The sequence below is a fragment of the Montipora capricornis genome, chromosome 13, assembly GCF_036669925.1.
Source record: "Montipora capricornis isolate CH-2021 chromosome 13, ASM3666992v2, whole genome shotgun sequence".
In the NCBI taxonomy this organism is placed as follows: Eukaryota; Metazoa; Cnidaria; class Anthozoa; order Scleractinia; family Acroporidae; genus Montipora; species Montipora capricornis.
Genome location: NC_090895.1, coordinates 35,026,342 through 35,038,841, shown reverse-complemented (window position 1 = coordinate 35,038,841; position 12,500 = coordinate 35,026,342). Strand labels below are relative to the sequence as shown.

At 38.6% G+C, this 12,500-nt stretch overlaps 1 protein-coding gene across 1 annotated transcript; it reads right to left on the bottom strand.

The window, feature by feature from the left end:
* Positions 1-1,106: 1,106 nt before the first annotated feature.
* Positions 1,107-10,084, bottom strand: LOC138029117 (uncharacterized). The gene is made up of 5 exons (XM_068876817.1): positions 9,696-10,084; positions 2,708-3,287; positions 2,563-2,634; positions 2,370-2,487; positions 1,107-2,012 (listed from the first exon to the last, which is right to left on the bottom strand). Exons 1-5 carry the CDS (start codon positions 9,831-9,833, stop codon positions 1,310-1,312), a joined length of 1,611 nt encoding a protein of 536 aa, XP_068732918.1. The 5' UTR covers positions 9,834-10,084; the 3' UTR covers positions 1,107-1,309.
* Between the last annotated feature and the right edge of the window lie 2,416 nt (positions 10,085-12,500).

The window sequence follows — 12,500 nt, the reverse complement described above, 5'->3', positions numbered from 1 at the left end:
CATACGACATTTCTGCCTTTCCATCATTCGTTTTAAAATCCGCGCGATTTTGTGCACGATGTCGCATTCCGATTCCAAACTTCTTGTTCGGCGTTTTCCATTTACAAAACATTTCCTGAAATTTCGGTGGAAATTTCCATCGGGAGAAAAACGTGTTCGATTTAACTCAGGTCCGTTCGCCGCCCAGTGATTGCGATTTTACGCGCCAAAATTTTAAAATGTGGCCGTGAATAGCCTGGAAGTGGCAAGACCTTTCAAAAGTTGTAAATGGAGCACACATCTCCAACGGAAAGTTTCCAACGGGAAAACAGGACTACCTTTTCAGAAGTTCCGTTTATTCCGGAAATTTTCCAGTGGAACGAGCCAAAAACGTGCGTTCCATTTACATCCCAACCGGAATTTCTTGGTAAATGGAAAACGCCCGTTATTTCCTCAAGAACAGTTCTTTTGTTTTGATAATCGTTTACATTGTAAGCAACTAATCTCTTTCACTCTGTCTAAAACTATTTCGTAAATAGTTTGAACCCAGGAGTCATATCATAATTAAGTAAAGTACGATCGTCCGGGTGAGTGTAGTCCTGAGAAGGACTATTTCTCCGCTGTTCCCAAGAGAGCGCATGTCAAATAAATGCGCGCAAGGGTGAGAGATCTCCCAGAGGATGGAATCGACTGCTTCGAGAGGATATATGCCAAAATTTTCTGTTTTGGGCAAAACCCACGAAACTTGTTAAATAATAGCTCATTTCCTTTCTTAAACCCACAGGTTTCGTGCTGTTCTCAAAATGAAACAACGGCTTTAATGAGCTTTAATGGTTTTAAGATAACTGTAGCAGCCTACTCAAATGTTTGCCATTTGGCAGAAGTCGTTAACGTGAATATCAGTCTCTCCAATGAACTTTTCACCGTTTCTCATACACAAGCTTAAAGAACCTATGATTGAAATGCTGACACCGCTGAACATTGATCGCAGGAGTTGTTGACGGAACGTGGAAGAAACGTTTCGATTTCCGCGTTGTCCAAAATAGTATCTTGAACAACCTTATGTAGTCCATTGCAACACAGGAGTTGAGCAAGAGACAATCAAGAAAACCGAAAAGAAATGGAAATGACTTCCGCTTTCAAGCCTTATAATCAATAAAGAAAGCAGTACTTAAATAACATGCTACTTTTCAGAGAAAATAACTTTACGCCTTTCACCTAAACTGCACAGCATCTTTGAACGAATCCACAAAGATAGGGTCAGGATGTTAAATTTATCAGGATCTATTTTAAACTCTAAATGTTCCTGAAGAATATTCATGGTAATTTGTCATATGGGCTTTCTGACAATCTTTTTTGTGGAATCCATCTTCAAAATCCTACCAAAGGTTGAGGTGGTGGAAGACTTGATGAAATCCATTCTGGTCAAGATGTCCTGTGCATGCACTGTTAGAAGCCACTTGTACTTAGGCACTGGCCTAAATGGTGGAGGCTCATGAAACTTTGTTGAGCTTTTAAGACCAACCCTAGATGCCTGTGAAAAATATTTGCATTCAGTAAGGTACTGAGCAGACTGTTGAAGGTACTTTTCACTGTGCTCTTCAGTGAGCTTTTTCTGCAATTGTGTGGAGCTATTTCCGAGACCTCTCTGTCTCAATAGCCTAATCACTCTGATGTCACAAGCATATTGGTAGGTCAGCAGTACTGGAAATTGAAGTTGATGTCCCATATCTAGTTGTTTGGTTATTCCAGGACTCCAGCTGATGATCTTTCTCTTACAGTTCTTACATTCCAAGTATTCTGCAGCAAGGTTGTAGTTGGAATCAATGTCTACCACTTGTCGGACAGTGTTATAAATTCCAGCACTGGTCAGAGATTGCTTGTCACATTCTGGATGGGGACAGTACAGGGTTACCCTCCATAGTTTCCTTGGCATCCAAAGCAGGAGTCGTTGGGCAAAGTGTAGATCTGACCTAGGTGGCTGAGAAGTGATGAGAAGTGGCTGAGGAGCGTACCACCATAACTTGTCAACTCTGTAAAAAATTCCAAACAGGACTGCACCACACACAGCTTATAAAAGTACATACATACATACAACACAAACAATATGCAATGAAATGGTAGACGAAATGAATCATACATTGAACTGTGGATACAAAATCAGGTGAAGCTATGATCAGAGCTTCACTTGATTTCGTATCTGCAGTTCATGCAATATATGATTCATTTCATTTATCATTTCATTTATCATTTCATTCATTGATCTCAGGATCATATGAACACACAAATGACCAGCTCCCAACATCAGCTTCTCAATATGCAATTGCTAAAATTGCATTCACAATTACTAGGATCATAGCTTCACTTGACAAACAATACGGTTATTATACCTGTCCCAGTCAAGTCTTGCTTTTCCATTCTTACTGGTTGTAAATAGAGCCTGAGAGACCCAAAGTTTGTCTGATTTGGGCAATGTCCTTTTCCAGCCCTCTGGAAGAGGGGGGTTTTCTACAAATGATGCAAATAGAAGTTATAAAAATGTCACCAAAAGAATAAAATGTATGTAACGCAAACATTTTTTACCTGCATCTATAACATTGACTAAGAGTGCCATTGAAGTTGTTGGTTCTTGTTTTGATTCACATTCAACAGGATCTGTTGTCATAAACATACACAAATGTTATAAAAATTTAAAACAAGGTCTGCAGGTTTTTTTTTGTTTACTCACCTAAGGTCTTCTCAAATTCTTCAGTGATTCCCAAAAGCTCTTCATCATCTTCAGTAACTGTACTGCTTTCTGTGGAAGTACTTGTTTCTGGTGCTGGTGTCACAGAAACAGCTTTCTTACACCTAGTTCGCGGTGGAATTGTGGGTTTAAACATTTCGGCAGCTCCAGGCGAGCATACACGAGCCACAAATTTCTCTGGACTAACACGTCCAGATAAGACTGCGGTTGCAAGTGGAGAGACAGCTGGCCTTGGGATAAAATTCTGAGTTGCTTCCTTAATTTTAGCTTCTTTCTCCTCTCTTTGTTTCTTTTTTATTGCCACTACTTTCCGACCCTCTTCAAAAGACTCCACATATTTCTTCAATGCTCCTTTGTTTTGACTTATGGCTGACTGGGACACCTTTTCATTTCTGATATTGTCTACAAACCATCCTGCATATCCAAGAGCATTTTCAAGCATCCACCTGAAGGATTGACCTCTATATCGACCAAACTGGAGTAAATACTCTCCTTGAACATCAAGGTCATCGTTTACATCGCCCTTACTAATTTTGACAGCTTCAATGGCATCTTTTCTAACCTAAAATACGCATTGAGATTATTTAAAAGAAATTCACAGTTGCCCATCAGTGAAGGATTAAAAAAGAAAAAAACAGAAAGAAGCTATTGAGCTGAATAAATTGTTGTTTTTCTTACTGTTATATTGTGTTTATAATAAGGTAAGTGCCTCTAATTTAAACAAAAGGCCAACATCGCTTGGGGCTATTAAATTGGCAACAGTGCGTGTTGTTGAGACTTCACAAATTCGTAAACAAACCATCAAGATAATTGAGGTTAAGACCTTGCGTCACTGAACCATTAAATATCAAGCACGTTGTTTAAATGCCCTCTCAAAACGAAATAAAATGAAATTTTCGCTGTTTCTCATACACTATCATAAAGAACCTGTGACTGAAATACTTTGACTACTGAGATAACTTGTTGATAAACATTCCCAGGTTCTCGGTTGCTGGCTTTCATAGACAATTTAGTGTTTAGACTTAGGATCGCTGTTCTCTGACTTGAGGGTAACATCTCAGATACTGAAGATGATTCTGGTCAAAGTGAATCAATCGCCCCCTTCACAGACTCCTCATAAGTAAGTCCTCCCGATTTTGAAAAACAAGGCAACACGAGACGCCATACTGACCTTTCCATCTACTTGCTGAATAGGCAAGAGTTTGACAATTGTCGGGAACAGATACGCGTCCTTAGCATAAATTTATGGTTAAAAAATTGACGAAGATTCTGGGTGAGCATTCAACGGTTATAATTTTTTTAACTTTCGTCTACGCTAGAACGATATTGTCTAGATAGAGGTTGTTAAGCAAAACCGCCTTTATTCAAAACCTTATCTCAAAAGTTGAAAATAGCATCTAGGCAGAAAAAAAACTTGATTCACTGCAATTTGGATAGTCAACTACAGGTACTCCAATAAGGCTTGGACGCCATTTTGGATCGTACGATACAGCGCAACGCCCACAGTAAATGGTCAGTCGTATCAACCATTTTAAAATACTGAAATTTCATGTTAAAACTTCTAAAAACAAATCTCAAATTGATTAAAAAAGAATAATTTGCAGTCAATTTGCTCTCGCTTAGAGTGGGCGGATGGCCTCTGCCATCTTGAAATTGGGTAGAGGAAGAGGTCTGGGGAGAGTGTACAAATGATTTTTGGCGCGAAAACGGCCTTCAGAGTTCAGATTGATATGTTCTTCCTGTATTATTCGGTTTTCGTGATTATTGCTATTTTGTCTTCATAACTTGTGACTTGATTATTGTACAACAGCCGATACAACGTAGCTTTGATTTTAGTGGTGTACTATATTTCGGCTGGCCAAAGCAGCCTTCTTCAGGTACAATGAGAGTTTACATTGGATTGCTTCTATGTACATATATATATAGTAATTGGATGTTGAAGTAATACTGGAAAAAAATGTGAGAAAACAAGGCATTTACAACAAATTTGAATTCAAATACTAAGAGTAACGGAAAAATAACGGAAGTGACTCTAAATAATAAACTGAAATCTAATACGTTTCTTCGCGGATATTAAGACCGTTGGGATCAATTGTCCTGCCTTTTGAAATTAAAAAAGCTTCCCTGGCCTTACGGATCGAGTCTCTGTTAGAAAATATTTTTTCGATAGGAATTAATTACATGTCCTTAGAGATGTTGTGGGGAGAGGAGAGGAAATGTTCTGCGACTGTAGTCTGAGGTTTGGATTTGGTGTTAGCGTTACCTTAAGTGCGGCCGTGTTCATTAAAACGGTCTTTTAAACGTCGTTTAGTTTCTCCTATGTACTGTAGATGGCATCTGTCACATTGAATCTTGTAGATAAGGTTTTTAGTTTCGCAAGTTATGTGGGAATTAATGCAGCGTGTTTCGCCAGTAGAGAAGAATGTTAAATTGGTTAGTGCATGGAAAATGTAAGGACAGGTAGCGCAGTTTTTGCCACAGCGAAAAGAACCGGAAGGAAGCGCGAAATTAGAATGAGTTACATTAGGGGACAGTTTAGCTGTTACCAGCAGGTCTCGAAGGTTAGGGGAGCGCCTGAAAGCCATAACATGTAGATGTAGGATAGCATTTTTGCAGCGGTCAGAGGAAAGAAGTAGATTGTACATAGTGTTTTTTTATTACGTTGAAGATGGAAGGAATTGATGGATTATAGGTCGTTATGAAAAGTATGCGTTCGGGTTTGTTTATTTGTTTACTTGAAGTGTATGTATCGGCAGGTATTTTTTGCAGGTTGCAGGTTGAAATTTAATTATACTTACCGTGACTGTGGCTCAGTTGGTTGAGCACCGGGCTGTCACGCGGGAGGTCGCGAGTTCAACTCCGGCCGGGACCAACACTCAGGGTTTTAAAATAACTGAGGAGAAAGTGCTGCCTTTGAAACTACATCTGCAAATGGTTAGACTTTCAAGTCTTCTCGGATAAGGACGATAAGCCGGAGGTCCCGTCTCACAACCCTTCAATGTTAATAATCCTGTGGGACGTAAAAGAACCCACACACTTGTCGCTAAGAGTAGGGCACGTAGTTCCCGGTGTTGTGGTCTGTCTTCTGTTGTGTATCATGGTTGGGAGGGTAAAAAAAGGGGCCACAGTAATTGGCGCAAGCTGTTGTGGCGCTCTGCCAGCTTGACTGGCAAAGTTAATAAAATAAAAATAATAATAAATAAATAATGTAACAGTCACGGTAAGTATATCCAGTTATAATTAAATTTCATCCTGCAACCTGCAAAAAATACCTGCCGTGTATGTATGTGGGGAATGTCTGCGGCGCGTTGTATTTCTTTAGTAACAAAGTCTCGTTTGTAACCTAGTTTCAGAAGGTATGTCGTAAGTTCAGTGGTGTGAATCTTAACGTTTCGTCGGTAGAAAAAGTTCATCGTGAGCGGCGGAGTGCTAGGCTGAAAGGAATGGCTTTTTTGTGTGTAGAGGATGACAAGAAGAATAAAGCAAATACTGGTGTTTGTCCATAGGTTTCGTGTATACGTCTGTATTTATGCTTCCGTCACTAGTTAGTGAGACGTTAACGTCAAGGAAAGGAACGCATTGTTGGGAAAGTATGAGCTGGTGAATTTTATGGTAGGGTGAATGCTGTTGAGACGATGAAAATTTTAAGGTTCTCCGGACTTTCAGTCCAGATCATAAAAATGTCATCGATGTATCTCAACCAAGTATGGGGTTGAAATGGGGCGTTCCTTAGAGCATTTTTTTTCGAAAAGGCCAAGAAAGAGGTTAGCAAATGAGGGGGCCATTTTAGTGCCCATAGCTGTGCCATGGATTTGAAGGTAGTGGAACCCTTGTCTTCTGGTTTTATTACAATGTCTTGTCGTTGTTTAAGTTGGCTTATTGACTGTCGTTCTGAGGTGGTAAGATTGTCACGAATAGGTTTAGGTTTACACGTAGTGATGTCAAGTTTAACAGCGTCTAAAAATGTATCTAGGACCTGTTCTCTGTTAGTGGGAGGGTTCTAAGTACTTTCATGAATACCCTTATGAAAAGGGTTGTCTCGTTTGTTCACGTTAGTGGTGTTGTTCTCGTCAAAGAAGTACTCTGTTAGTCGCATGCGTCGAGCAAAGTCGTATATGTCGGCCGAGATTTCAGGCCAGTTGATGTGTCTAGGAGTAGGAACGCTAACGCTAACAAATAACGCTAAGACCAAATCCAAACCTACTACAGTCGAAGAACATTTGCTCTCGAAAAAATATTTTCTAACAGAGACTGGATTCGTAAGGCCCGGGAAGCTTTTTTAATTTCAAAAGGCAGGACAATTGATCCCAACGGTCTTAATATCCGCGAAGAAACGTATTAGATTTCAGTTTATTATTTAGAGTCACTTCCGTTATTTTTCCGTTACTCTTAGTATTTGAATTCAAATTTGTTGTAACTGCCTTGTAGCAAGGGGACTGAGCACTATGTAGGGCTCACTGACACAGACTTTAGGGCGAGGTTCGCCAACCACAAGCAATCTTTTACGACAGAAAAATATGGCACTTAAGGACGTTCGCGCGAAAATTTTTCAACATTGATTTTTTCCTAAAACTTTTACCACTGTAAGATGATGAGTTAGTTATGTCAGAAATGTAAAAAAAATGGGGGGTCACCGACTTCGTTTTGGAGAGAACATGCCCGGAAAAACACCCAAAATGTGACAAAATCGGGCTTCGTTAGCGAATAAGGCCAGTGTCTGTAAACACAAATATATTGCAATTAAATCTTTGAAGTGAAATCTTCTCTGCCAAATATTGTTTAAGTGGACTTATTAAGTGAATTTAGTCAACTGGTGAGGTTCCTTAAAGATCAAGTTCGCATTTAGCGACCACAGTTTCATGCGCCTTGCAGCCGCAAGATGGCAGGATTCGATGTCCCGTGAGCAAAAATCTTGAAATTTTTTTAACTTCCCACATTGACTTTTTGTTCATTTTTGGACAACTTGGAGATAATTGTAAATAAAATCCGTTTCTGGAAAGAAAAATAGGGGTCACCGAACGTCCAAGACCGTTAAATCAAGGCAAAGCTATAGCAATGGCCTTTTGCCCTATCATTTCTTATTTTAGTACTTTACGCGCGCGCTCGTGTATGACGTGGCGTGTGCATTTGCGTGCGCAGTAAGGATGCGCAGAAACAATTGGCGCGAACGTCCTTAAAGAAAGCAAAAACAGAGTATAAGATCACTTGGAAAATTCTAGGCAGCGCGTGCGTATTGTAACACTACTAAAAGATGTAACTTGTGCACACTTGAGAAATATTACATAATTTGCCACCCGGAGCTCGCCACACTTAACAAAAGGTCAGAGTTATTTAGCAGCTGCCGGCATGCAAGTAAGTTTTTACTAAATAACATGTAATTAAGAACCAAACAATGTGTAAGCAAGTGTGATGAAAAAATGAACGCATAAATACCACGTTTATGTAAATAGAATCATAAGATCCTGAAGAGTGGGAGCGCCATGCTCCTACGAAACAAGCTTGTCGATTTGCAATGAAAAAGTAGTCCACTCTTCTCTCTCTCTCTCTCTCTCTATATATATATATGTATTTATTATATACATACTGATGAAATACCAGGATTTCTCCTTTTACTAAAAAATCATATCTTCACCGCGCTCAGTGAACGTATCATTTTTATCTTTCACTTGTGAGGATATAGCTGTCGTCATGTTAACGAACACGATTAGCCAATAAAACGCAAGCTTCCTCTTCATTGAACGATACTTTTGTGCTTTAATATAATTCTTCTCTACTACATTAACATTTTTATTGCAAATTTTACATTATCATGATTTGTTTTTCATAACTTTCATATCTTGTTTCATGTTACACAACATGCATGTTTTAGTGGTTGATGAACACTTTTTCATCATTTTTTTCATCTCGTGCTGAAAGTATCTCTCACTCGTTCGCTTCGCTCACTCATGAGGGATACTTTCAGCAATCGAAGATAAAATTTGTATCCCCGCGCGGCCATGTAATATCCTCTCTCTCTCTATATATATATATAGGTATAATAAAAATAATAAAGAGAGAAAAAGATGCCATAAGGAGAGTCTGCAAAAGAGTTACCAGACCCCATGTAAAAGCAGACAACCAAATACATATTATACAACTAAAATACTTTATCATACAACTAAAAGAAAAAGAATATATATCATAGAATTAAGCAGAAAAAATTACATGTGAAACCAAAAAATTAAAGTCAGTACTGTGAAATCATGATTTGCTGAAAAGAAATGTCTTCACTTTAAATTTGAAATTCCCAGTACAATATGCCGTACGAATGTCACCGGTAATTTAGCCACAGGATTGCAAGCCATCAGCAATTCCGTTTTACTACGAATAACGCATCAATAAACAATCAATTGTGATCCATTGCATTTAGACTTGCCGCAAGTCGACCTCACGATAACCCCAGAAGAAAATGTTACGAAGGACTTTTCGAAAGTCTACATTGCATTCTACTCAAAAACCAAGTGAGAGTCTTCCTTGGAGACTTCAATATTGATGGGGCTTATGAGACAGGTCATATAATTCTACAGCTCAAGTCACGTAACGGTAACAGACACATAAACAGACAAATAAACCAAAGGAACGTTTCTTCCTCGGGTATAAATAACAAATAGCATTCCGACTCGTAATTACGGCCAGGAGACAATAATTATCGGCTTTCTTTATCAGTGACACGGCGACTAGAACTGTAAATTAACCTGTACTTTATTGACCCCGACGCTTCAATATCACTTCCGTCGCGGAGACTCAACATATCGGTTTTAAAATTATAATTCACTTTGTTTGTTTGTAAGCCCTCGAGGCATATTAAGAGTGCAATGAAGCATTTAGTCTTAATCGATGTTTTATTAAAAATGAAAAGCCAGAAGCTGAGGTCAAGATCTAAACAATAATGGCTTTCAATATCGAATTAATTGCACAATTATTTGTTTACCTCTTCGGGAGCTTTGCTCATTATTTGCGGCTCATTCTTCGCGGAATTCTTCTTGAACACCTCATCAGCTTCTCTCGTGTAGCCAAGCATGAACAACTCTCCATTTGTCAAACGACTAAATCTGGGCATTCTCGCCATGGTTGAAAGATATAAAAAATAGAAAGACCACAATGGCAAAGACAACAAAACGATCGATCGATCGATCGCGTACGACGATTAATTTTTCGCGAAACAAGCTCGTGATCAATCTGTAAGTACAGATTACAAAGCTTGATCTCTAACTCGTCCAAAAAAAACTAATTTACTGCTTTTTGAATACGCTTTTCAAACTCCTACCACTCGGTTAAAATCCAAGAAGTAAGAGACCCGAGAGACGAAACAGTGTTGTTGTTATCCCACGAACTGACCAATCACATCCTGTAGATTCCCAACTCCAAATCTACAGGATACCATTGGTCAGTTCACTGCGATCTACAGGATATGATTGGTGGAATCTACTGGATGTCATTGGTCACTCAACAGAGAAAAATCCCACGCAATCTTCTCTGTTGGCCTTGGGGATTCCCTGTGCATTCCTGAGGTAAGTGTCACGCTATACAGAGAAAACAACAACCAGTACATAGTTTAAGGAGGAAAGGTCATTAATATCGCCAGAGTAATTTTAATGCTGTCAGAGAGGAGTGGTTTTAGGTTGGTTGACAAAGAAATAGTTGGTCGAAGTACTATTTTCTTACTGGTTATAGTTTATTGTTCTAAAGTTGTTCTACTTTTTGAATTAGCCGAAAGTGTCTCACATTAAGCTAACTTAGGTTATTTGCAACACCTCATTTTGTATTTCCATTTCAGGCCTGTCTATTTGCAGTCGCAGGTTGATGTGTGTATCTTAGCTATGAGTGTATGCTTAGTAGTCCAAATCATAGATATGTATTTGATTTTGTATTGGTGTCCTATGTAATTATAATGTAATTTTTGGAGATTAACCTGAGCATGTTTTATTTGTTTATTTTTAGTGACATATTTAATTTAAATGTGTTCTCCAGGAGTCAATTAATTTTTCAGGAAACTAAGAAAAGAATAAAGAGAATACCTTGACTCCAACTGATAACCTTCATCTTGCACTTTAAGCACTCTGGATATTCACTTGACAAAAGAATAGCAGCAGTCCAGATCAAGCACTGGTGTAAGATGAGGATATAATCCTGCACTAGTGAGAGGGTACTTGTCACTATCAGCTTGTGGGCATTTTAACTTAACTGTACATAGCTTTCCTTTGCATCCAAACATGGAGACACTTAGTTATAAGTATGGAGTAACAACTGGAGGGTGGTGTATTGTTAGTGAAAGTTGTTGTGGTTGCAACCACAATCTGTTGATTTTTATGAGACACTCAGCTAACTGAGATTACTGAGATGACAGCTTAAACAGCGCCTTTGAAACCTAATTATGGACCGCCTTTGGAGAACTTTACTTCCATCCTTAAGGTACAACAAAAGGCAATTTGTATGCTTAAACAAGTACATAAATAAAGTTGAACAACTAGATTTCCCTTTTCCACTTCCCATTTCACTTATAGAACACGATATGCTGATGTCAGGTAGTGATATATTTGCTCTCTGACAGACAGCAAGAAAAATAAATTAGTAAAATTTGTATGCATAAATAAATACGTCACGCAACAATCGATTTTTGAAAACATTAACATTGGATAGTGTCTGTAAAACGTTTTGAATCGCGGTTGCAAGCTCTTAAGTTTAAAATCGATATAAATTATGTCAAAATAATGCAGCTATGCGAAGATAGCAGTCACATTCCCAATTGAACGGCGACGAAGAAATATTGTCTAATTACACAGTCAACTGCATGTCGATCATGAAGCCAAGAGAGGTTAAAACCATCCCATGGAACAATGAATAGGACATTACAACAAGCTCACAACTTGAAATGAAATAAATATTTATTGCAATTCTTCAACTTACCATATCACAATCAGTTAATAAAGACAAATTATTCTTCGATGACCGTTTCCTCTTTCATCGCACAATCTTCTCTTTCTTCGACGATCGCCAAGGACTTAAATCAATTCTATCGAGTAAAACATTGCAACTGGTTTTCATCTCCGTTTGGAAGTTTACAAGTATCAGTCGCAGATCGACTTTGTTGATTTCCTGATGGAAAATTTTGAGCATAAACTACCGTAGAAACTACCGCTTTGCCCTCCATGAATGCCACTTGCACTTCGTCAGTCACGCGTTCAGATTTGGAAAGATTTGGAAAGATTTGGAAATTTCCATGGATGTCATTGGTCAACATTTGGATGGACTCAACACTGATTGGTTAACTTTTGGAAATCCTAACCTCGAACATTGGGGAATACTTAGCAAGCGCAAGGATGACACGCAAATTCGTGAAGCGTTCCAAATTTTTTCATCCCATGCACAACGGTCGATGAGAATCCGCAACCTCAAATTTCTGTGGTAATTTCGACAAACGAAAAAGGTCTTGGAATGCCTAAGTTGAGTGCAACACGGTTCAACAAAGTTTGAATGTGGGCATACAACATTTCTGCCTTTCCATCATTCGTTTTAAAATCCGCGCGCTTTTGTGCACAATGTCGCATTCCGATTCCAAACTTCTTCTTATTTTCTCAAGAACAGTCCCTTTGTTTTGATAATGGTTTACATTGTTAGCAACTAATCTCTTTCACTCTGTCTTAAACTATTTCTTAAATAGTTTGAACCCAGGAGTCATATCATAATTAAGTAAAGTACGATCGTCCGGGTGAGTGTAGTCCTGAGAAGGACTATT